The sequence below is a fragment of the Nerophis lumbriciformis genome, linkage group LG07, assembly GCF_033978685.3.
Source record: "Nerophis lumbriciformis linkage group LG07, RoL_Nlum_v2.1, whole genome shotgun sequence".
Lineage (NCBI taxonomy): Eukaryota > Metazoa > Chordata > Actinopteri > Syngnathiformes > Syngnathidae > Nerophis > Nerophis lumbriciformis.
The window spans coordinates 29183915-29211136 of NC_084554.2; the positions used below are offsets into that span (position 1 = coordinate 29183915).

The window sequence follows — 27222 nt, forward strand, 5'->3', positions numbered from 1 at the left end:
AGTCAAGACTTTGAGAAGGCCATTCTAAAACCTTAATTCTAGCCTGATTTAGCCATTTCTTTACCACTTTTGACGTGTGTTTGGGGTCATTGTCCTGTTGGAACACCCAACTGCGCCCAAGACCCAACCTCTGGGCTGATGATTTTAGGTTGTCCTGAAGAATTTGGAGGTAATCCTCCTTTTTCATTGTCCCATTTACTCTCTGTAAAGCACCAGTTCCATTGGCAGCAAAACAGGCCCAGAGCATAATACTACCACCACCATGCTTGACGGTAGGCTTGGTGTTCCTGGGATTAAAGGCCTCACCTTTTCTCCTCCAAACATATTGCTGGGTATTGTGGCCAAACAGCTCAATTTGTGTTTCATCTGACATCACATGGACAAAGATAAGACCTTCTGGAGAAAAGGTCTGTGGTCAGTTGTAGAAATTATTGGAAACTCAAGTGTATGTAAACTTTTGACTGTATATATATATATATATATATATGTATATATATATATATATATATATATATATAATTTTTTTTAGTGCACTCCATAGTCCGGAAAGTACGGTATTAATATTATTTGCAAGTGCCTTTTTTATTCCAGTAGTTGGCGGATGACCTTAATGCATACTTGCCAACCCTCCCCGATTTTCCGGGAGACTCCCGAAATTCAGCGCCTCTCCCGAAAATCTCCCGAAATTCAGGCGGACCTGAGTGACGTGTCGACAGCCTGTTTTCACGTCCGCTTTCCCACAATATAAACAGCGTGCCTGCCCAATCACGTTATAACTGTAGAATGATCGAGGGCGAGTTCTTGGTTTCTTATGTGGGTTTATTGTTAGGCAGTTTCATTAACGTCCTCCCAGCGCGGTAACAACACACAACAACAGCAGTCACGTTTTCGTCTACCGTAAAGCAGTTGGTCTGCCATAAACAGCAATGTTGTGACACTCTTAAACAGGACAGTACTGCCATCTACTGTACATGCATATGTGACAATAACATCTAGGGCTTTTACAGAGTGCAGTGCACAACTGCGCACACGACAAGGAGACGAAGCAGAATGCATCATCAGAGAAGGTGTTCAGCATGGTTAGAAAAATAGTGACAGAGAATAGAACAAGGATGGACAATTCAACCCTTAACTCAACAATGAGTAGATGAGTGTTATGTGTGTATATATGTGTAAATAAATGAACACTGAAATTCAAGTATTTCTCTTATTTATATATATATATATATATATATATATATATATATATATATATATATATATATATATATATATATATATATATACATATATATATATATATATATATATATATATAATAAAATAAATATATAGCTAGAATTCACTGAAAGTCAAGTATTTCTTATATATACAGTGTATATATGAAATACTTGACTTGGTGAATTCTAGCTGTAAATATACTCCTCCTCTATTAACCCCCCCCCCCCCCCCCCCTCGGAGGTCTCAAGGTTGGCAAGTATGCCTTAATGAAACAATCTGTGCAGTGTCTCTACAGGTAGTGAGTGGGCCATACACTCACTTCCCATTGAGAAGTGCTAACTATGGTGGACATGTTAGCTAAGTGTTTTCTAATCCTAAATCAAAACTGTGATTAATCTGATTGGAAAATAATTTCTTTGGAGAGCATCCTTTAAAAGCCAGTCTTTGTATTGAAGAAAAAAGACACACACATACGCATGATGCATGATCATCAATAACAGCAAACACCATTGTTTGAAGCAAGGCACCCCTGTCAAAAACAGTGAACTGCGTGAACTGTTGCTGCATGCTTTGAATGGGAAAAAGTAGCTCTTTATGGTGGACAAAAAAAGTAAAAATATGTGTTATTTGTTTTTACATAGATTTTAATAGGACTATTTTTTGTAGCGTTGCCATTTCATGCACAATCATTATTTTCTTTAATGAACATTCTAAGGGAAATTCAACCTATTTTTATCCAAAACACCCCCCAAAAAAGTGTTTTCTTCAGTTTGAATTGTTTCGAAAATGGAACGCTTTGGTTTTGTTTTGGATATAACCTCATAATAATTATAATTCTGCCGCCAAAATGAGAGGATTGAAGAGAAAATGTCCCTATTAGTCCCATTTGGTTCGACGATGAGCCGAGCTAAGTCCTGTGACACTTTTCAGCTCAATGAATTCGACACAGTAAAGGATTTAGCTTACAATGGAGGTCAATTGATTACCACTGTTAAATGTTGAAGTTTGAATTTAAAAAAGAAAAAGAGAGGGAGCATGTATGTAAATCAGACGCGTGGTGCTCACCTTCTGAGGTGTGTGTTTCAAACGCTTCAAAAGAATGGCGCAGTGTGTGTGTGTGTGTGTGTGTGTGTGTGTGTATGGGCCTTTAGTGACAGCCTCAACATAATCTGGGCTCCCACTGCAGGCATGGCGGGATGATGCTTCAAAGTAAGTACCTGCTAACAGACATTAGTCCATGTAAACAGGGCGTCCTCCACCTAAGCCTCCTGCCCGTGTGTTTGCACATTTGTTCCCCGAGCGATGCCACGTGTGTCGTTACAAACACTTTGGGCGCCTGTCAGGGTAAAAATGATGCCATACAGCGGCGGCCCATTCGGAGTAGCGCATGCCAGGTGCTTCGGCGTGTAATGAGGGCTGCATCCCTTATGGATTAAACATGAGTACAGTGTCTGCAATACTGAGCTTATTCCAGCTGCAGGATGATTTGCAGCACTTTATGGCCGAGCGTCATAAAAAAAGATGCATTTTCACATCTTTTCAGGGATTCATTTTACAGCCTTTAAACAGTCTGATGTGGAGTGCATGAGGCAAAACACATCATAAAACAACAACTAATACCACATATACAATAAAAGGGAGGCGGTTCATGGATATATTTCAGTGTGCACGATCACCCTGCATGTTTATTAGAAGAAACACTCATAAAAGTTTGAGGTAAGGAAATGGACTGAAATAAAAAGTCATTGCATTGCCTTATCTGTTTTCACATATACAGCATAAGCAGAAACTAATCTGTGTATTGATTGTGAGCATATTGCATGTAATATGTGAATGCATAAATCCTTTTTACACTTGAACTCATGTACAACTTTCTCCGATGCTGCTACAGAAAAACGTGTTTAATGCCACTCCTGTCTCATTTTGTCCACCAAACGTTTTATGCTGTGTGTGAATGCACAAAGGTGAGCTTTCTTGATGTTGACTTGTGTGGAGTGCTAATCACGCATATTTGGTCACTGCATGACTGCAAGCTAATCGATGCTAACATGCTATTTAGGCTGGCTGTATGTACAGATTGCATCATTATGCCTTGTTTGTACCATATTTTTCGGACTATAAGTCGCAGTTTTTTTCATAGTTTGGCCGGGCTCCAGGTGCGACTTATACTCCGGTGCGACTTATACTCCGAAAAATACGGTATTTAAGATTAAAAATGTAAAAAAAAACAAAAAAACTCCAGTTATATTGTGACCTCACCAAAACATAGTGTTTATTATTTGTGTTATGTGCTAGTGTTTGTGTTACATACCTTTTTTTGACTATTCTATATTATTTGATTTTAATGTCTTCGTTAAGTTCTCTTGAGCCCAAATTAAATAAATGTGACTCAAAATACATGAATAATTTATGTATTAAAAAAAATAAATTAAAAATGTGATATAATATGTGAAAAAAGTTTAAGTTTTTAAAGTGAAATATTTTATTTAATAGCCCGCTAATTGTCCGGTTGGAAAGACATGAATCGGTTGATTGGAGCTCTGCTAATTGCTTGTCAGCCAGGTGACTAAAAATTAGTACAGCCAGAGTGTATCGGCATTGAAAGGTATTAATCAACAATTAATTTTCATGAAAATCATCCGATACTGATCTGCGGCCGATCAATCTGCACATCCCTAGTTAAAAACCAAATGTGGCTCTTGGGCTAGCATTTCAAGTAGCCTTCAGCAGTGTCCACTGTAAGTCCTGCACTGTGGAGTGGCAGTCATCACACCCTTGGATGCAGCGTTAGTCACCTTGCTTGTCCAAACTCACCAGTCCATCCCTCATTACAACACCCTGGTTGATTTCTTTTTACCCCCATTGATTGAAATAAGACAGCTTTGAAGAAGGTGTCGGGTAGAAATCCCGTGGCGGCGTCTCATTCATTCCGGCGCTCAGGCCTTTTTAACGGCTCGTCTTATTCCGTGACTTCTATTCAACGTACTTTTGCACTGTTTTTTTTTTCTTTGTCACCTTATATGAGAGCTTGTTCAACACACTCTGAGGGACTCTGTCCTTTTCTCTGTCAGTTCTCTGTCCTCCCTCTCTCGCTCTTCTTAGACAATAGGCAGACAAGGATAACCCCTTCCTCCAGAATTAATTATCTGCCCCTTTAATTCCGGGTCACGCTGATTAGCTCTGTATGTAAAACGGGAGTCCATATTAACATAATATTTGGCTATCTCCACTAAGCTGAGGTCCCTTGACCTTTCCAGGCCGGTCTCTCTCTTCGTGTCATCCTTTCCTCTCAGGAGGTACATGACAGTCTCAGCCCATGAATGTGATTTGAAGGGCTAAATTAGGTCTCGCTTCTCCCGCCACACCTTTTTCTTATGAATGTGCATGAAACTCGCGGCGACAATTATGTGTGCTTTGACTTTTCCGATGGCCGGGTGTGATATCCTGTGTTAATATAAACGTTTAGCCTGGTTATTATGAGCCGTGAGAGTCGTAAAGGACAGTCAACCTGCACGCTAATTGCCTCCCGTAGACACCGAGTCCCACTTTCATTGTCATTTTCTCTTTTATTACGTCTGCCTGCCGCGCACAATTTGTCATTACCTTGTGTCTTTGTCCGTCATTGCCTCGCTCATTCAGGTCTCGGTTCCCACGAGAATTTACTAAGGATAACCTGTGATTAATAGAACAAACACTAACATTGCTTCACCTTAAAGGCCTACTGAAACCCACTACTACCGACCACGCAGTCTGATAGTTTATATATCAATGATGAAATCTTAACATTGCAACACATGCCAATACGGCCGGGTTAGTTTACTAAAGTGCAATTTTAAATTTCGCGCGAAATATCCTGCTGAAAACGTCTCGGTATGATGACGTCTGCGCGTGACGTCACGGATTGTAGAGGACATTTTGGGACAGCATGGTGGCCAGCTATTAAGCGTCTGTTTTCATCGCAAAATTCCACAGTATTCTGGACATTTGTGTTGGTGAATCATTTGCAATTTGCTCAATGAACAATGGAGACAGCAAAGAAGAAAGCTGTAGGTGGAAAGCGGTGTATTGCGGCAGGTGTTGTGCCGGATAACGCACCCCCGCCGTAGAATGCACCCCTTGACTGTTGTGCCGGATAACACAGCCGGTGTTTCATTGTTTACATTCCCGGAAGATTACAGTCAAGCTTTACCATTGGCCTGTGGAGAACTGGGACAACAGAGACTCTTACCAGGAGGACTTTGAGTTGGATGCGCAGACGCGGTACCGTGAGTACTCATGCAGCTGCGGCTTCCAAACATTTGATCGCTTGCCCGTACGTGCGTGCCGCTATGTGCATGTCACGTACGTAACTTTGGGGAAATATATGTGCTGTATGAACTTTGGGGAGGTTAACGGTACTTTGGGCTGTGGGATTGAGTGTGTTGTGCAGGTGTTTGAGTTGTATTGGCGGGTTATATGGATGGGAGGGGGGAGGTGTTTGTTATGCGGGATTAATTTGTGGCATATTAAATATAAGCCTGGTTGTGTTGTGGCTAATAAAGTATATATATATGTCTTGTGTTTATTTACTGTTTTAGTCATTCCCAGCTGAATATCAGGTCCCACCCGCCTCTCACAGCATCATCCCTATCTGAATCGCTCCCACTGCCTTCTAGTCCTTCACTCTCACTTTCCTCATCCACAAATCTTTCATCCTCGCTCAAATTAATGGGGAAACCGTCGCTTTCTCGGTCCGAATCGCTCTCGCTGCTGGTGGCCATGATTGTAAACAATGTGCAGATGTGAGGAGCTCCACAACCTGTGACGTCACGCTACTCGTCTGCTACTTCCGGTACAGGCAAGGCTTTTTTATCAGCGACCAAAAGTTGCGAACTTTATCGTCGATGTTCTCTACTAAATCCTTTCAGCAAAAATATGGCGATATCGCAAAATGATCAAGTATGACACAGAGAATGGACCTGCTAGATGACCGAAATTCTATTTACGTATTATTTCCCATAATATCGATTCGTTTCAAGGCACATTTTTTTCATTAAAAAATCCGGAGGCACACCACCAGCAGAAAACGTTAAAAAGTGAAACTCCACCAGGTCGTCGTGCCTTATTTTGAATTTGTTGGTGTTTTCTTGTGTGTAGTGTTTTAGTTCCTGTCTTGCGCTGTTATTTTGGTGGCTCTTCCTGTTTTGTTGGTGTTTTCCTGCAGCAGCTTCATGTTTTTTGAGCGCTATACCCCGCACCTGCTTTGTGTTAACAAGCAAGGCTATTTTTGTTGTTGTTATCCTTCTTTGTGTGGACATTGTTGATTGTTATGTCATGTACGGGTGTACTTTGTGGACGCCGTAAGTTTTTGCTGTCGTCTAGCATTCTGTTTCTGTTTACTTCGTAGCCAGTTCAGTTTTACTTTTGTTTTGCATAGCCATCCCTATGCTTCAATGCCTTTTCCTTTCCCTTTTGTTCATTTTTGGTTTAAGCGTTACATACCTTTTTACCTTTTGCATATTGGGTTCACCACAAACCGTCGTCATCTCACCCGTCACATACCGACTTTTACAAAGCAATAAACTACCTTCTGCCACCTACTGATATGGAGTATTACATGGTTAGCCTGCCAAGCTCTACACAGCAAAGACACTAAGGAACGGCACATTATTTGCAGTTTATAATTATTGATTTGCAAAAAATTGTTTTTAGACCAATTAGGTGAAGTTGCATAATTTCCCACGGCACACCAGACAATATCTCACGGCACAGTGGTTGAAAAACACTGGGGTAGATAACTAACTGTACTTGGAACGCCCTGTTTGCATCGCCAGACTCGATATTCTGCCCGTCTTGGTGTTCAGTTCAGTTTGTTTATTTCGAAAAGGAGTAGGAAGAAGTTGATCTTATTTAATCCTACCCCTTTTCATAGCATAGGAATTGTATCCCATTTCCTTGTTCTCTGTTTGTAACAAAACAGTGAATAAATAAAAAATGAATAAATAAAATACCATAAGTGAGTAAACATATTAAATGCAATAGTAATCATTATCTAAAAAAATTTTTTCAAGATGTTTATCATAATTGTTCTTCTTTGTACTTTCTGAACACTTGTAGTTTGAACAGTCTCATAAACTGAATCATATTAGTCTATTCCATAATTTAATTCCACATACGGATATGGTAAAGGTTTTAAGTGTTGTACGTGCATACACATGATTTTCTCTAAAGTTTTATTTGTCCTATTTTGTTGAGAATAATTGTTGTACATTCAGGTTATAGTTTGCTTTATACATCATTTTAGCTGTTTGCAAATGAACTAGGTCGTTGAACTTCAATATTTTTGATTCAGTAAATAAAGGGTGTGTATGTTCTCTGCATCCAACATTACCCATCCATCCATTTTCTGCTGCTTGTCCCTTTCAGGGTCACAGGGGGTGCTGGAGCCTATCTCAGCACACATTTGTAGTTGTTTCCCCATATTTCTACACAATAACTCAGATATGGTTACACTAGTGAGCAGTAGAGAATAAGAAGTGATTATTTGCCCAGAACATATTTTGCTTTATTCATTACTGATGTGTTTCTTGCCACTTTATGTTGTATATTTTTTACATGAGGTTTCCAGTTCATTTTATCATCTATCATTAGACCAAAAAATTTGTTTTCTTTTACCCTTTCAATATCTACTCTGTCTATTTGTATTTGTGTTTGAATTTCCCTTCTACTGTTACCAAATAGCATTATTTTAGTTTTACTGAGATTCAAAGATGTCTGTTTTTGTCAAACCATCTTTTTAATGTGTTCATTTCTTCTGTTAATTGTATTAGTTTTTGTGTGTTCTCTCCTGAACAAAAGGCAGTCCAGTCATCTTCAAACATTACTAACTTTAAGTCCTTTGTAACTTTACAAATGTTGTTTATATTAAGATTGAAAAATGTAGGTCCCAGTATTGATCCTTGAGGTACGCCACAAGATAATTTCAGCTCTGTTGGCGTGTGTTCTATCTTCACGTATTGCTTCCTATTGGTTAAGTAGGGTTTTTACCCAATTCAAGACCAAACCTCCCCATACAGTTCTAATTTGTTTAAAAATATATTATGATTGATTGTGTCAAATACTTTTGTTAAATAAACACTGCAGCAGCACCTTTTTTGCTATCTATTGCATTTGTGATTACTTCCGTTATTTTGATTAATGCCATTGATGTTGAGATGTTGGCTCTGTATTGTATTGGTTGGTATTGGTTGTTTGTTTCATTTTTGTTTATGAATTTGTCCGATCTGTTGTTAAGGAGTTGTCAATAATTTTAGAAAACTGTGGAAGTAGAAAAACAGGTCTGTAGTTTGAAAATTGGTGTTTGTCACTAGTCTTATAAATAGGTCCGACTTTTGCTACTTTCATTTTGTCTGGGAATTTGCCTGTTTGAAATGATAGGTTGCTGATATATATTACAAGTTGTGAAATCTGTTCAATAACCTTTTTTATCGATTCCATATCAATTCCGTTACAATCAGTTGAGGTCTTGGATGTACATTTTTTATAATATTGATTATTTCCTCTTTTGTCACACCTTCGAGGAACATCGAATTGATTTCTGTCTATGGTGTCATTCAAGTCCTCAGCTGACTTGGGATCTGGAATGTTTTCCTCCAGATTTGGTCCAATGTTCACAAAGTACTTATTGAAGCGTTCAACTGCTTTGTTCATATTGCCATTTTTTTACATTTCCATCTGAGAAGTATTTAGGATAATCCTTCTTAGCACCATCTTTAAAAATGTTATTTAGGATGCCCCATGTTGCTCTCATATTGTTTTTGTTCCCATCCAATAATTGACTGTATAATTTTTTCCTACATGTTCGTAGTATGCCAGTTAACTTGGTGTGACGTCATTTACAGAACCAGAGTCCATTTCCCCACATAAGCAGTGTGGATAAAGGCATGTAAAATGAATATTTTGATTACTTTATTGCATGTTAATGTTGCTCTGGTCCATAATTACTGTCATGCTCTCACATGACAGTTGATTAGTTTCTTGTATTTTGTATTGTAACCTGTTTAGCGATCCTATTTCTCTTTTTTTTGTCTCTGTTTGCCTCCACTCTTTCAATCTGAGCCTTGGGTTTCTCACCTGTCCCTAATTGGCAATCAAGAGACACCTGTCCCTGCTTGACTATCCTCTGGACAGGGCTGCACATTTTACATTGGTTTTGTGTTACTTACCTTTTCCCTAATAAAGAGGGCTTCTTCCTGCACTTGCCATTTGAGAATATAACGTGTTATTGAATTGTACTCTAGTTTGGACAAGACTCAAGTTCTGAATGGCCGATGTTGCATTCGGAATCTCCTGAAAAGGAAGCCCCCAATTGCGAACTTCAACCCTTCTGTTTTGACCCTGAAGCTGAGGCCGAGAAGGAGGAGGCCAATCCTGATTGAGCCCAGGCTTCCAGTTGTCCAGCTTCAAATCACCGCGACGAAGATCCAGAGAGACGGCTCGGCAACAGTCACAGGTTGGTGTTGCATTCTATTCTTTTCCTTTGCCATATCCGGCCTTCCCTGCTCTCCATAGACACTATTGCATGGTTTGCCTCATGCTCTTTCAGCATTTCCTAAAACATCTTAAATAAATAAAAAACTACCTGTATAACAGGCGCGCCCTGCTGTTTTTCAGGACCTATTGCCAAAAAAAACTAGTCAAAGAGAATTTATATTTCAGCGCGTCAGTGTTTTCAGGAATGTGCTGCAAAAAATGTTAGTGTCTTCCAAGTTTTTTTTTACTGAATTCATGGGCTGGTCTGGTGTCATTCCTGGACCAGTTGAATAGCCTGGACCTCTGCTGTACACCCTATAACTGGGGTCTGCAACCTGCGGCTCTATGCGGCTCCTTAGCGCCGCCCTGGTGGCACCCTGGAGCTTTTTAAAAAATGTATGAAAGTAAAAAAAGATGGGGGGGGGAAATATATTTTTGTTTTAATAGGGTTTCTGTAGGAGGACAACATGACACAAACCTCCCTAATTGTTAGAAATCCCACTGTTTGTATTAAACATGATTCTCTGAGTATTTGGCGAGCGCCGTTTTGTCCTACTAATTTTGGCGGTCCTTGAACACGCCGTAGTTTGTGTACAACTTTCTCCGACGCTGCCACTCCTTCTTTGTCTCATTTTGTCAACCAAACGTTTTTTACTGTGTGTGAATACACAAAGGTGAACTTTGCAGATGTTTCTGACTTGTGTGGAGTGTTAATCAAGCATATTTTGTCAGTGCATGACTGCAAGCTAATTGATGCTAACATGCTATTTATTGCATCATTATGCCTCACTTGTTAAAGTTAAAGTACCACTGATTGTCACACACACACTAGGTGTGGCGAAATTATTCTCTGCATTTGACCCATCACCCTTGATCACCCCCTGGGAGGTGAGGGGATCAGTGGGCAGCAGCGGTGGCCGCGCCCGGGAAGTAGGTATATTTGAGCTCATTCAATTTCCTATGTCCTGTATATTTCATTTATATCTGCATTTTTCATTACATTTTATCAGTATGTAATATTGGCTGCATTTCTGATAGTAGTGTGCCGTTATTGACCACAGCAAACGTAACCCAGCTTGCATAGATTGTAATAAATCCATTAGAAGAAGAAAGCCCGCCATTTCCTTTACCTTGGACACACACATCTATACCTTTTGGCCATTATAAGCCAGTAATTTCCAGGAGTTATCTCACCCTCTGAGAAGCCTCCATTTTACTAATGTTTTCCAATGTTGTAAAAATGGATAGAATAAATATTACATTTCAACATTTCTGTCAACGAAGATTTCTGTCAGCCTGCGATACATAGTAATTTTGATAGTAGGCTAATATAGCTAATATAGACACTTGAGGAAAGTCTGGGCTTCCCTGCTTAGGCTGCTGCCACCGCGACCCAACCTCGGATAAGCGGAAAAAGATGGATGGATGGATGGCATCATGTGTTGACTTCATTATATCACTTATAGAAGGCTTTTAATTTTTTGTGGCTCCAGACAGATTTCTATTTTGTATTTTTGGTCCAATATGGCTCTTTCAACATTTTGACTTTATATCGTCTCTTAATTTTAAAATGAATAATCATATTTTGTCTATTGTAGTTTAAAAATGTTAAACTTGAGAAAATAACGATTCAATGTGGGATCTGAGCCAAGGATGATGTTGTGGCTTGTGCAGCCCTTTGAGACACTTGTTATTCAGGGCTATATAAATAAACTTTGATAGATTGAATTACCTGTAAGATATTTTGGTTTTGCCCCCAAATGGGAATCTGCAACTTCCCGAGGATGGTTAATTTTTAGTATTGCAAGTTGAATAATGCTTGTTTTCAGAATTTAATACTAGATGTCTTATCACGTAAAATTAACTAGCTGCATGGACAGTTAATTTTTGCAAGTTTTTGGTATTTATTTCCTAAATTGTAGTCTCTTTATCTTATATTTTGTCATCTCTTTTTTGCAGTGTGACATCTGCTGGATTCATAGTTTTAGCACTCTTACTATAGCGCCATTAAAAACACTGTATATTTAAGTTGCCATAATAAAACAATATCTCTGTCATTTAAAAAAGAGAAAAATGCAAAAAAGAGAAAAATGCAAAACAGCTAATAGGCAGGGATCTACTGTATTCCCCTGTAGTCAAACGCACTTTCACAGCCTTTCTGCACTTTTGAAAGGTTTCTCCCAGGATTCCGCCAAAAGCTCCTTCGTCACAGCCATCTTGATGTCGTCCATGTCTTCAAAACGGGTTGGGAAAGAGAAAAAACAATTGGTTTTTGGTAGTGATGTCTGATATTGGCCTGCCGATATTATCGGCCGATAAGTGCGTTAAAATGTAATATCGGAAATTATCGGTATTGTTTTTTTATTATCGGTATCGTTTTTTTTGTATTTTTTTGTATTTTTTATTAAATCAACATAAAAAACACAAGATACACTTACAATTAGTGCACCAACCCAAAAAACCTTCCTCCCCCATTTACACTCATTCACACAAAAGGGTTGTTTCTTTCTGTTATTAATATTCTGGTTCCTACATTCAGTCTGCAAGGGATACAGTCCGTAAGCACACATGATTGTGTGTGCTGCTGGTCCACTAATAGTAATAGTAATTTTACTCATTTTCATTAATTACTAGTTTCAATGTAACTGTTTTTATAATGTTTTACTTTCTTTTTTATTCAAGAAAATGTTTTTAATTTATTTATCTTATTTTATTTTATTTTTTTAAATGTACCTTATTTTCACCATACCTGGTTGTCCAAATCAGGCATAATAATGTGTTAATTCCAAGACTGCATATATCGGTTTAATTTTTTTTTTTTTTTTTTTTTAATTATGAATTTATTAATCAACAAAACAATACACAACGTGACAACAATGCAATCCAATTCCAAAACCAAACAATCCCAGCAACATTAAGAACAACAATAAACAGAGCAATTGAGGACACACAAATCCAAATGTAGTGACATTAAGATCGACAACAACATCAATATTAGTAACAATTTCAAAATAGCAGTGATTAAAAAACCCTCATTGATATCATCATTAAAAACATTAATACAAAATAATGAAACAATTTTTAAATGAACAATAGTGTCACAGTGGCCTTACACTTGCATCACATCCCATAAGCCCGACAACACACTGTGTCCAACATTTTCCACAAAGATATTATAAGTCATATTTTGGTTCATTTATTAGTTGAAACAAATTTAAATAATGGATCCCATATTCCAATATATGACTCATTATCTAACCTAAATGCAGTTTGTTCTACTGATATCATCTCCATAGCTTGTGCGTACCAGTCAGGATGAGTTGGACTATCAACATCTATCCATTTTTTTAATATGACCCTTTTTGTTATTATGCATATTGAAATAAAGGCATTTTTACTCTTTGATGACACGTTACTAAATTGATGGAGATACACGTTTGCAGTGTCATTGGTATATTTATATTAAGGAATGTGATTGTGTCTTTTGTTGTTTTCAACCATTACTCTTTTATTCTCTGACATTCCCACAATAAATGAACAAGAGTTCCCTCAGCTGCCTGACACTTCATACATAACTTGCTATCTACTACACCAATTTTAAACAGCTGAGAAGATGTAAAATACAATCTATTCAATATCTTAAATTGAGTCATCTTATCTTTAATGCTTCTAAAGGGCTTATTGGCATTTTTCCAAATATCATTCCATGATGTCTCTTTCATCCAAAATGTTTAAGTCCATCATCCATTTCCGAACACATGCATCAGTTGCATTTCTAGTGTGGTGTTCATTTATTTTTCCATAAAATAGTTTAATTAATTTCTTAAATGTATCTTGATTAAAAAGTGCATCTTCCAGTTCATGGCTATTTAAAGACATACTTTCAGAGGATATGCATTTATTTACAGCGTGTTTTAAAGAGATAAAATGTAAAAAATGATTTCTGGATACATTATATTGAGCAACTAAATCATTGAACAGTTTAAAAGAGTTTTTATTAATAATATGATGAGGTTTAGTAATACCTCTGTCTTTCCATGTTGTCCATTTAACCACATTTTTATTAATTATGATATGAGGATTGTACCAAAGCGGTTGATTGACAGATGTCAATGGGTTGATTCCTAGGATTTTCTGGCACAGTTTTAGAATGTTAAAGGTGGCTTTTATTGGGCTCTGCCTCAATTCATTAGGTATTTTTTAAATATAATATAAGCTCCCCACATCAATGTCCAAATTCATTAACATATTTTTTCTATGTTGATCCAGTCCTTATCTGCAGAAGAATGAAATAAGTGGCTTGCTTGTTCACAACCGAAGGAGATATAATAATGTAAGAAGTTTGGTAATTGTAGTCCTCCTTTATCTTGTGTACAAGACAACCTTAAGTATGAACATCCGGCCTTCTTTCCACACCATATAAAATGTGATATCATTGTATGTATTTTCTTAAACCAACTATTATTAATTAGGACCGGCATCATTTTCAGTATATAATTAACTGCTGGCAGTATACTCATTTTTACTATGTTCACCCGACCCCAAAGTGATATTTGGAGACGTGACCAGCTTTCCATTTTGGATTCTATCTTATTTTTTAAATGTTAAAGATTTAGATCTCTACTTGCATAAAGATTTGGTGTAACATGTAGTCCTAGATATATGATTTCTGCCTCTTTCCATTTAATTTTGGAGTTCTGAACTTGTGATTTCTTGCAGTGTTAAGTGGTAATATTTCACATTTGTCCCAATTGACTTTATACCCTGATAAACAGCCATATTCAGTGATGACATCATTGATATAGTGAAGAGAGGAGTTGACATGTGACAGGTAGAGAATTATGTCGTCACAATACATCGATAGCTTATTATACTGAGAGCCAATTTTTATACCATGAATATTATTCACTTCTTATTTTTGCAGCTAAGTGTTCAATAACCAAATTAAATAATAATCCAGATGCAGGACATCCCTGTTTTACTACTCTTTTTAACGGAAAAGGTTCTGAAATATGATTATTGGTTTTGACTGATGCCATGGGTCTTGTATAAAGCATCTTAAGCCATTGTATAAAATTATCTCCAAATCCAAATTTACGTAATGTGCAAAACATAAATGACTAGTTTATGCGGTCGAATGCCTTCTCCGCATCAACAGTACATACTGCTGTGGGATAAGGGAGACTTCTAGCATAGTAAATAACATTGAACAATTTCCTTGTATTGTCTGAAGATTGTCGACCTACCATGAAGCCAGTTTGGTCATTTGGTTTAACATTGCGATGTTATTCTTGGCTGGGAACTGTCGGATGGTAAAACCCGGAGTAGACGACGCCCCTCACATCGAAGAACAGTTCTGGACTACTTCTAATACTCTGGTTCTTATACTCTACTGTGGGTTTTTTTTTACCCTAGAATAGTGATTCTCAAACTTTTTTCACCAAGTACCGCCTCAGAAAACCCTTTGCTCTCCAAGTACCACCGTAATAACCAACAATAAAATACAGCAGTGTCGTAGGCCTAAGTATTCATTAAAAACAAGGCAAAGGTTATTTAAATAGAGTATATTTAATGTTTTTGGCCACTGAAACATTACACAGTTTGAACTGTATACCGGTAATATTAAAGTACCCGGGTACTAAAAACGATAATGTACAGCCTTTGGAAAAAAACAATGCTTCTGTTTTCATACGCATGCTGCCTTGCAGCAGTGACGTAAAGAGCCGAGGCGTATGTCGTTGAGTGTGTCAACACCTTTGATGGGCAAGCTACCAAGAAAATGTAGTAAGCTAAGCTACAATTTACTCTTGATTACCGTATTTTTCGGACTATAAGTCGCAGTTTTTTTCATAGTTTAAAGTTAAAGTTAAAGTACCAATGATTGTCACACACACACTAGGTGTGGCGAGATTATTCTCTGCATTTGACCCATCACCCTTGATCACCCCCTGGGAGGTGAGGGGAGCAGTGGGCAGCAGCGGTGGCTGCGCCCGGGAATCATTTTGGTGATTTAACCCCCAATTCCAACCCTTGATGCTGAGTGCCAAGCAGGGAGGTAATGGGTCCCATTTTTATAGTCTTTGGTATGACTCGGCCGGGGTTTGAACTCACAACCTACCGATCTCAGGGCGGACACTCTAACCACTAGGCCACTGGCCGGGCTCCAGTGCGACTTATGTTTTTTTTTTCCTTCTTTATTATGCATTTTTGGCAGGTGCGACTTATACTCCGGTGCGACTTGTACTCTGAAAAATACGGTAAATGTAGCTAAGCTACAGGTGAAGCTATCCTCAGAGAACTGTAGCAAGCTACACGGCAAAAGTAGCTTGCTACATTAAAGCTACATATATAAATATATAACTTTATATATATATATAACTTTCCACCAAACAAGATACAAAAAAATGCTCAGTTTGAATGTTTATTTAAATAAACACTAGCCAGAAACATGCCTTTTTGTCTGGCTTTTAAACATTTCTTTTAAATTGCATACCATGTACAAATAATAATAATAATGGATTGGATTTATATAGCGCTTTTCTATCGAGCAGACACTCAAAGTGCTCAGAGAGAAATGAGAACCCATCATTCATTCAGTCCGCATTCACACTTTAGAGGAAAAAATACAGGAAACAAATTAAATAAAAGGAAGTAAAACATGAATAATCACAAATAAATACCATAATGTATACTCTGATGGAGACTTTTCAGTACAGAATAAATTACTGTTTTAACAGAAACCACAGTGACAAATCGACAATAACCTGGCCAAAGGAATAAACCATTTGTCTCACGAAAGAAACATTAAAGGGGAACTGCACTTTTTGGGAATTTTGCTTATTGTTCACAATCATTATGAAAGACATGACGACAGATGGCTTTATTTTTCAATACATTCAAACTTGTAAATAAAAGTCCGCTTACAGCGGAGCCAATGAGAGGTCCTCTATTCCGCCCATAAAACCCAATATACAACCATCCAAAAAGCGCCAACAATACTCCATTTACATTTCGTAACTTGAATATTAACCAAGTATTAGTGATATTGTTACTATTTATAGCGGCAACGCGATCACCGGTTAATGCTGCTATGTTTACATCATCAAGCGGTCAGCTGTTGTCTCGCTTCCCTGCTCCTTGGAAGTGTATTGTAGATCGTAAATCATGCATCTCACTTGGATAGAAGAATGCTGAGGCAAATTCCAACAAGTTTGTACACTTTGACAGCCAATTTAGACCCGATAATGGTGAGAACAACACAAAAAGACGCATGGCTTCACCTCCCTTTTCTTTGAGGATTATGAGTCATTCTTCATCTAAACGGAAATATAACAGGATTCTAGCAGTCGGCATCCTAATGACAGCAGACCTTGTACATTAAGTGATGTTTTTGTATATGTTTGTTGGCTCTCTTGAAGTCTGCAGTGAAAAGTAATCAGTTATGTTGTTGGGGGGAAAAAAGCTTATGTTGTGATCCTTTTTTGAAAGTAATGCACAGTGTATGCTTAAAATTATCAAAATATGTAAATATTACATCTTATTATACATGTGCCTGTTACTATCTTACATATATACTTACATCATGTATATAAAACCTTAATGGAGGTGTTTACATGTTTTAGACAAAATTCCAAAAATGTATGGATGTATTTGGGCTTTAAAAAATGTTTTAAAAAATCAGTCTGTAAAAAATGTAGTGGAAAAATTTTTTTAAAGTTAAAAAATTCAGGGTCTAAAACAGTGGTTCTTAACCTTGTTGGAGGTACCGAACCCCAGCAGTTTCATATGTGCATTCACTGAACCTTTCTTTAGTGAAAAATAAAAGTTTTTCTTTTTTTTTAATTCAAGACAAAGTTATGTTTTTTTTTTACTGGTGCACAAAATGAACCACAACAAATTACACACCTGCAAATCAGATGGAAAATTAGAGGGAACATAGTTTATTACGCCGATATGGACAAGTTTTTATTTACACCCCCCTCGATCGAACCCAGGTTAAGAACCACTGGTCTAAAAGTTCCTTGAAAAAAACCTGACACCTCATTGGCTGGTTCTGAGACAGGATCAATTGCTTCATTTTTTTAAATTAACCTGGAGTGAGTATTGAGTTTTGAAGTAACAAAATGTTCAATACTGTATTTTAACACACAATTTTCAAACACATTTTTCTCAAAAATGCTTACTCAAGGGAATTGTCCACATAATTTAAATAAAAAATCAGTTCAAAAAAATTCAAACGCAAAAAATTCAGTTAAATAAATTCACTGTAAAGAAAAAAAAAAAAAGCTTTTATATTAAAAACACAAACATACTGGACAGCTAATAGTTAAATAGATTGTTGCAATCGTGAATCCCACTGGAAAGAACTAAACTACAATAACGGGGCAGACGCAAAAAAAGACAGCACAACAAACATACAATGGGTAACACAAAGAGCAACTTCCTGTAAGCAAGCAGACATGTCCCTGACCATCACCTGTGGAACTTAACTGTCAAAATATACCATTTTATATTCATAACTACTTACGACTAAAGTCCCAAGAAGGGCTGGTAGAAGTAGTGAACAAAGTTAGTCTGTTAGCTGCCTCTCTTAGTTTGTAGTGTCTTTTCTGCTGGATTTACTCGCTATTTTATGCTGCAGCTGTTACATATACTGTAATATTGTTCATGGTAATTGTTATATATTGTATATATGATATAAAAATATAATATATCAGTATGTCATATACTGTAGATATATTATGTAACTATTACATAAGTTATATTTTATATTGCTACTACGGTACATTTTTTATCTATTATATACCTGCATTATCTTTTCCATCCTTACACGTTCCATCCTTTGTAACTGAGCTACTGTGTGGAACAATTTCCCTTGTGGATCATTAAAGTTTGTCTAAGTCTAGTCACGTGATTCTGAACAGAATACTTCAGGTACATTTGGTTTGATACCTCTGGCAAGTCTTATATTCGAGGACTAGGGATTTTATAAATGCAAACCAAACAACTTTGACCTTAGCAAGTCAGAGCTTTCCTTACCGTCACTCGCACACATGCACGAGTCAGCTGCAGATTGGCTACAAAAAAGGTATCAAAGGTGGAGTCGAGTCATCAGCTCAAAAATAGTATATCTTTTTTTCCATTGCAATCTCGCAGTTGTTAAACATATGATTCACTCAGCCTTAGAGAAAATGAAACCAAAGTGGTTGTGTCATTTACTGTTCAATACAGAGAGAAATAATGATACATATTGATTGGATCCCATTAGATCGTGCAGGTGTACGTAAATGTTATTCCAGTTATTTATATACTGGGTTATGTGTCCTGTATTTTTTCCACAGTCTTGGTGATTCAGAGCGAGGAAGTGGTATTTACAAACCCCGTTTCCATATGAGTTGGGAAATTGTGTTAGATGTAAATATAAACGGAATACGATGATTTTCAAATAATTTTCAACCCATATTCAGTTGAATATGCTACAAAGACAACATATTTGATGTTCAAACTGATTAACATTTTTTTTTTGCAAATCATTAACTTTAGAATTTGATGCCAGCAACACGTGACAAAGAAGTTGGGAAAGGTGGCAATAAATAAAGTTAAGGAATGCTCATCCCACAGGTGTGCAGGCTAATTGGGAACGGGTGCGTGCCATGATTGGGTATAAAAACAGCTTCCCAAAAAATGCTCAGTCTTTCACAAGAAAGGATGGGGCAAGGTACACCCCTTTGTCCACAACTGCGTGAGCAAATAGTCAAACAGTTTAAAAACAACGTTTCTCAAAGTGCAATTGCAAGAAATTTAGGGATTTCGACATCTACGGTCCATAATATCATCAAAAGGTTCAGAGAATCTGGAGAAATCACTCCACGTAAGCGACATGGCCGGAAACCAACATTGAATGACCGTGACCTTCGATCCCTCAGACGGCACTGTATCAAAAACCGACATCAATCTTTAAAGGATATAACCACATGGGCTCAGGAACACTTCAGAAAAGCACTGTCACTAAATACAGTTTGTCGCTACATCTGTAAGTGCAAGTTAAAGCTCTACTATGCAAAATGAAAGCCATTTATCAACAACATCCAGAAATGCCGCCGGCTTCTCTGGGCCCGAGATCATCTAAGATGGACTAATGCAAAGTGGAAAAGTGTTCTTGTTTTTGGAAATATTCGACATCGTGTCATCCGGACCAAAGGGGAAGCGAACCATTCAGACTGTTATCGACGCAAAGTTAAAAAACCAGCATCCGTGATGGTATGGGGGTGCATTAGTGCCCAATGCATGGGTAACTTACACATCTGTGAAGGCACCATTAATGCTGAAAGGTACATACAGATTTTGGAACAACATATGCTGCAATCTAAGCGCCGTCTTTTTCATGGACGCCCCTGCTTATTTCAGCAAGACAATGCTAAGCCACATTCAGCACGTGTTACAACAGCGTGGCTTCGTAAAAAAGAGTGCAGGTACTTTCCTGGCCCGCCTGTAGTCCAGACCTGTCTCCCATCGAAAATGTGTGGCGTATTATGAAGCGTAAAACACGACAACTGTTCAACGACTGAAGCTCTACATAAAACAAGAATGGGAAAGAATTCCACTTTCTAAGCTTCAACAATTAGTTTCCTCAGTTCCCAATCGTTTATTGAGTGTTGTTAAAAGAAAAGGTGATGTAACACAGTGGTGGACTTGCCCTTTCCCAACTACTTTGGCACGTGTTGCAGCCATGAAATTCTAAGTTAATTATTATTTGCAAAAAAAAAAAAAAGTTTGAGTTTGAACATCAAATATCTTGTCTTTGTAGTGCATTCAATTGAATATGGGTTGAAAATGATTTGCAAATCATTGTATTCCGTTTATATTTACATCTAACACAATTTCCCAACTCATATGGAAACGGGGTTTGTAGTACGTGGTTCTGGCATCAAACACACACCATTGTGTTACTCACTGGCACACAATTAACAAGCGGTTACACAGGCATACTAAATGGAACTTTAATTTGTGTGTGGAAGATTGTCTCGTGTTCGTCACCTCGGCGTCGGGCCGCGGTAAACAGAAGAGCACTAGCTTGCAATCAACCTCCACCGTCCTCCCGCGGAAGTTTTAATTCCCATCGACCCACGGAGACGACATGCTGAGCACGGAGAGTCTGCATTTGTATGCAAGCGTGTGTTTACGTGGCCATTTGCGCTTCCCCTTATAAACCTTTCACGGTCGGGGGTGTCTAAAACTGCTTCAAAGGTCAGCTCATAATCGCTCTCTTTAGCGTGCCTCACATTTTAATTGTTGCACACACACACCTGATGGCTACACAAACACTCCCCTGCCATTATGGATCCGACCATGAATTGATGATGTCCTAAGACCTAATCACTCTGCAAGGACCTCGGCGAGGCGCGGCGATCCATTTCTCAGCACCACTCGGCGGGGAAACTCACGCTGCGTTGCTTGATGAGCGGAAAATGAGCGTCCTACCTGTTCTAATCTGTCTTTTTTTTTTTTAAGTCCTGGGAAATATTGAAAGTGGCGTAGTATGGCAGCGGGAGACAGGCGTCAAGATTGGAGCGGCGGGTGAAAGTGAAGCATTAATTGCGGCAAGCGGCGGCAAATTTAGATCAAAAATGGCACCGGGCTTCACTGCTTATTGGCAAGTAATCACAAGTAATGGGCCGCTTAAAGATATCATGTGAGAGGGAATGTGACAGAGAGAGAGACAAAGCCATTGACTTTGATCACTGCCAGACTCGTACAAATAAACATGAGATAAATATGTGACAATAATATACATCACTGGTAAGCAGATTCAACGACTAGAACGTCTTTAATCTTGCTTGCAAATCTCTCTTGTGGGTTAAATGCATGGATGACTGAAATAACGTTTAAAAATAAAAAGCCTTTTAAGGAGTAAGCAGTGATGTGCGAATCCATACTGAAAGTTTGATACCGCCGATACCAGCTCTTTATGCTCCAATATCGATTCTCAAAATATAGGTACTTTTGATACTTAAATGTACATCAGTAATGTCACGGTTTGGTGAGCGTTGCTTGCAGATATAGCAGATGGCGTGCGTGCAAAGGGATATTTAATGGCAACAAGGAGGTGCAGACTAACAAGTGCAATGACCCAGCATCAAGAGGCAGGTGACACTGGACTATTGCTGGGGTTTTACTGACGTCACATCCGGATCATGTCCCCACCATTAAATACGTGTGGTGGTCAATTCTCAATCATTCAATCAAAGTTTATTTAAATAGCCCTAAATCATGAGTGTCTCAAAGGTTCTGCACAAGCCACAGCGCCATCCTCGGCTCAGATCCCACATCAGGGCAAGAAAAATACTCAACCCAATGGGCTACAATGAGAAACCTTGGAGGGGACCGCAGATGTGGGGACCCCCCCTGGGTGACCGGTGCAATGGACGTCGAGTGGATCTATAATAATAATAATAATAATGGATTAGATTTTATATCGCGCTTTTCTATTGTTAGATATTCAACGCGCTCACAGAGAAGTGGGAACCCATCATTCATTCACACCTGGTGGTGGTAAGCTACATTTGTAGCCACAGCTGCCCTGGGGTAGACTGACGGAAGCAAGGCTGCCAGTTTGCGCCTACGGCCCCTCCGACCACCACCTATCATTCATTCATTCACCAGTGTGAGCGGCACCGGGGGCAAGGGTAAAGTGTCCTGCCCAAAGACACAACAGCAGCGATTTGGATGTCAAGAGGCGGGGAGCGAACTTGCAACCCTCAGGTTTCTGGCACGGCTGCTCTACCCACTACGCCATACCGCCCCCATCTAGTTAATAGTGTGAGAGTCCAGTCCATAGTGGGGCCAGCAGGGGATCATCTTGAGTGGAGACGGGAGCAGTGCAGAGACGTCCCCAACTGATGCACAGATGAGTGGGGGCAGGGCAGAAAAGAGACGGCAGATCAACTGGTCTAAAAAGGGGGTCTATTTAAAGGCTAGTGTATACAAATGAATTTTAAGGTGGGACTTAAATGCTTCTACTGAGGTAGCATCTCTAACTGTTACCGGTAGGGCATTCCAGAGTACTGGAGCCCGAATAGAAAACGCTCTATAGCCCGCAGACTTTTTTTGGGCTCTGGAAATCACTAATAAACCCATACTTGCCAACCCTCCCGAATTTTCCGGGAGACTCCCGAATTTAAGTGCCTCTCCCGAAAATCTCCCGATTTCCAGCCGGACAACTATATTGGGGGCGTGCCTTAAAGGCACTGCCTTTAGCGTCGTCTCTCACCTGAAAAGGAGACTATTATATATGTCTCCGTTACCCATAGGTTTATCTATAACCCATAAAGTAGGCAGGCACGGAGCTATTTCTCAGCGTGTGTTTATTCCAGCCGGCACGTTAATACTGCAGCGGCTGGCTACGGGGTGTTAGCCAATGACTGTGGCTGGGGGGCGGGACTTCCGGGAGAGTTAGGGAAGTGACGTTGTTAATAGGAAGTGGGTGTTCGAGTTTTGCCGGGAAAAGGGATAGACACACATTGGAGCTGCCTTTAGTGTCCTCTCAGCTGAAAAGGAGACTATTATATATGTCTCCGTTATCCATAAGTTTATCTATAACCCATAACACGGTGGCCGAATGGATATAGTCACTCATGAACGGTCAGAGAAGCACAAGGCGGCGACAACAGCGCAGTATTATGGGCCACCTTGCAAGCAACATTCCGTTCTCATTTGCGGATGTTTTCAACAAATCCGTGAAGGTTATGTTCCCGGATTCAGAGATCGCTCGCCAGTACTCAAATGGCAGAACAAAAAATACTCAAATAGTGAAAGGTAAGTGTTTTGTTTTTTTAAAGTAAGCAGCAAGTACAGTACAGTTAGTAGAACAACTGTTTTCATTACTGTACTAATATATATATATATATATATATATATATATATATATATATATATGTATATGTATATATATATATATATATATAAAAAAGAAATACTTTAATTTCAGTGAATTTTAGCTATAAATATACTCCTCCCCCTTAACCCCGCCCCCTGACACTGCCCCTCCCTGACCACGCCCACCCCCACCCCCCCAATCTCCCGAATTCGGAGGTCTCAAGGTTGGCAAGTATGAATAAACCAGAGTTCTTTGAACGCAGATTTCTTGCCAGGACATATTGTACAATACAATCATCAAGATAGGCTGGAGCTAGACCGTTTAGTATTTTATAGGTAAGTAGTAAAACCTTTAAATCACATCTTAAGTGCACAGGAAGCCAGTGCAGGTGAGCCAGTATAGGCCTAATATGATCAAACTTTCTTGTTCTTGTCAAAAGTCTAGCAGCTGCATTTTGTACCAACTGTAATCTTTTAATGCTAGACATAGGGAGACCCGAATATAATACGTTACAGTAATCGAGAAGTAACGAATGCATGAATAATGATCTCAGCGTAGGTGGTGGACAAAATGGAACACATTTTAGCGATATTACGGAGATGAAAGAAGGCCGTTTTAGCAACACTCTTAATGTGCGACTCAAACGAGAGTACTCGGCGCCATTTAGCCTTTCTCGAAGAAAAAAATCCCCCACCCCTGTGTTATTTTCGGCTGTACGAGCCGTTCAAATCGCGAAAAAGGATAAAGGTTTCTTCAGAGTTCCTCGAGAGGCAATTAAAGAGGGAGTACAATCCCGTCCGAGGGAGCAGAGTCGAAGAATGCATGAGTTTACAGTGATCACTTCATTAAAGGTTTATTTGATAACATTTGTTGTTTCCCATTTAAGTAGCATCTTGATATGATTTGTATTTCTTAAACACACGTTTGCTACGAGTGTTTCGAAAAGCATCAACTCGGCGAGTCTAAATAAAACAAAGCAAATGTGAGTATAACTTAAAAATTTCGACAAACACTATTCCTTGCCAGGCGCTGTAGTATGCCCCGCTACATACACACGTCCAAGTACTCCGTAATAACTTAACGTAGTAACTTTGGCCCTCACAGTAAGCCACAAAAAGGTGGAAAAATACATGCCGACTGAGGTTGTAAACCCACAGGTGTCTTTTAAAATCTTGAACATATTCCCCCAAATGGACGTGTTTGAGGGAAAGGTGGGTAGTCATGATAAAGGTCTAGGCATAATTGCCGGGTGAACAATAGGGACCTCCACAATAATGCTCCCATTGACTGCTATTAAAGCCCTTTTGACATTTGAATCTGTTGGAAAGGATGGAGTTTTGAAGCGGCACACATGTCGATAAGCTATTTTCGTTGCTTTTACACACACTGGTTTGCAGATGCGCAGAATTATGAGCCGTTTAAACATCTACATAATAGCCATTGATGGACCATTTCCTGAAGGAGTGAGACGCACACACATGCAGAGGCAAACAAAAAACATAGGTCTGCTTTGTCTCAGTCTTTTGCAAAGATAGAAAAAAAAGGGGAGTGTGAAAATGAGTGAGCGCCAGAAAAGAAGCTCAGTATGAGGTGTGTTATTCAGTCTCGCCACGGGAGGTGGCTAGGACAACCAGGGGACCAGGAGTCTACCCATTGTCCACACATGCCACACACACATTCATGCATGATTGAGAGGCTGGGCCGTGGCAAGGTCCAATATGTTACAACGTTCACCCAAGGAAAGCGAAAATTAGTGTAAATGTAGGTTATTTTCCCCCGACGTTCGCTCACTGCCTCGCAGTCACCTTCGGCCGTGATGGGTATTCATGCTGCACCCCGCTCTGAACACCAAGCTGCAGGAAAACTCATCTGGAATTACTTTTTTTTTTAATGCTCAACTTGCTTTAATTTTTTTAGTCAAAGTTAGAGGTCACAATTCAACTGCGCTGGAACCTTTTTGTTGTTGTTGCAAAAATCGAACACATATAATGATGGAATATCTCATTCTCTGTCCTTATGTCTTCATTTTACTCGCCCAAGTGCAGCTGGGACAGGCTCCAGCCCCCCCATGACCCCGAGAGGGACAAGCAGTAGAAAATAGATGAATGATCATTTCTTAATGCCCAGTGGATTTAAAGTATTTATATGTTAAAATAGCAGCTTCAAAGTTGTTTTATTTACACATGAGCTTGTTAGAATTACCATGACGACCCCAGGATACCTTGCTAATGAAGTACACGAATGTTGTTGTTGGTAGCGAAATGCATTTTTATAGATGAACTATGGTTCACTAGTAAAACTCACCTTGTTTCTTTCATTTGTTGATCTTTTGGTGTATTTTCTTTTCATATAAATGTGTTGGTTTTATATTGTTGCCATAGCCAATAGGGCAGGGGTGTCAAACTCGTTTTTATTGAGGGCCACATCACAATTATGGCTGCCATCAGAGGGCCGCTTATATATGAAAAGAAACGTAGAATACACAATTTGCATAGGCAACTTTTTTGAATATTATGTTTTACTAAGGATACGGATGGATTACTTGCTCTGAATTTGTAAATTAAGGTGACAAGCAGATATTTATGTATTTACAGTCATGGTCAAAAGTTTACATACACTAGTAAAGAACATAATGTCATGGCTGTCTTGAGTTTCTGTCATGACTTGATCCTTGGGGTTGGTTTTTCCGGAAGGCAACGGAAAGTTGGCTCGGGCGAGACGGGAATGTGAGTACATATTTATTTTTACTATAACAAAAAGAACAAACTAAAGGTGCGCACAAGGCGGAAGTACAAACTTGACAAATGAAACAAATACTTGCACGTGGGCAAAAAACTAAGGACATGAACAAAAGTCGCTAACTGTGGCATGAATAGAAACAACTTACTTGGGCATGGCATGAAGTGCGCAGAGGTAAACAGAGTGTGAAGCAGAGATTCAGGGGTATGATGTCGCCAGGGAGACTTCCTGGCAACAATCGGTTTAAATAATAGTGACATGATTAAAGACAGGTGCGTGAGCCGTGAGGGCAGGTGAAAACTAATAGGTTGCTATGGTGACAAACAAGAGTGCACAATGAGTCCAAACGTGGAACAGGTAAAACTAATGGGTAACTATGGAAACAAGACAAGGGAGTGAAAAGCAGGAACTAAAAAGAGTCCAAAACCAAACAGCACATGGCCAAACAAAAACATGATCAACACAGACATGACAGTTTCCAATCATTTCTACAACTCTTATTTTTTTGTGGCCAAACCGCTCAATTTTTGTTACATCTGACCACATAACTTTTCTCCAGAAAGTCTTATTTTTCTCAATGTGATGTCAGATGAAACAAAAAATTAGCTGTTTGGCCACAATACCCAGCAATATGTTTGGAGGAGAAAAGGTGAGGCCTTTTAATCCCACAAACATCCTTCCTACCGTCAAGCATGGTGGTGGTAGTATTATGCTCTGGGTCTGTTTTGCTGCCAATGGAACTGGTGCTTTACAGAGAGTAAGTGGGACAATGGAAAAAGGAGTACAACCTCCAATTTCTTCAGGACAACCTAAAATCATCAGCCCAGAGGTTGGGTCTTGGGCGCAGTTGGGTGTTCCAACAGGACAATGACCCC

General features: G+C 39.0%; 1 protein-coding gene across 1 annotated transcript in view; it reads left to right on the forward strand.

Moving 5' to 3' along the window:
- LOC133605413 (uncharacterized) overlaps positions 1-27222 on the forward strand; it is a 646046-nt gene that overhangs the window by 439010 nt on the left and 179814 nt on the right. Inside the window, exon 25 of the mRNA XM_072913499.1 lies at positions 9604-9712. Coding sequence (XP_072769600.1) covers positions 9604-9712 — 109 coding nt within the window. The remainder of the gene's footprint in view (positions 1-9603; positions 9713-27222) is intronic.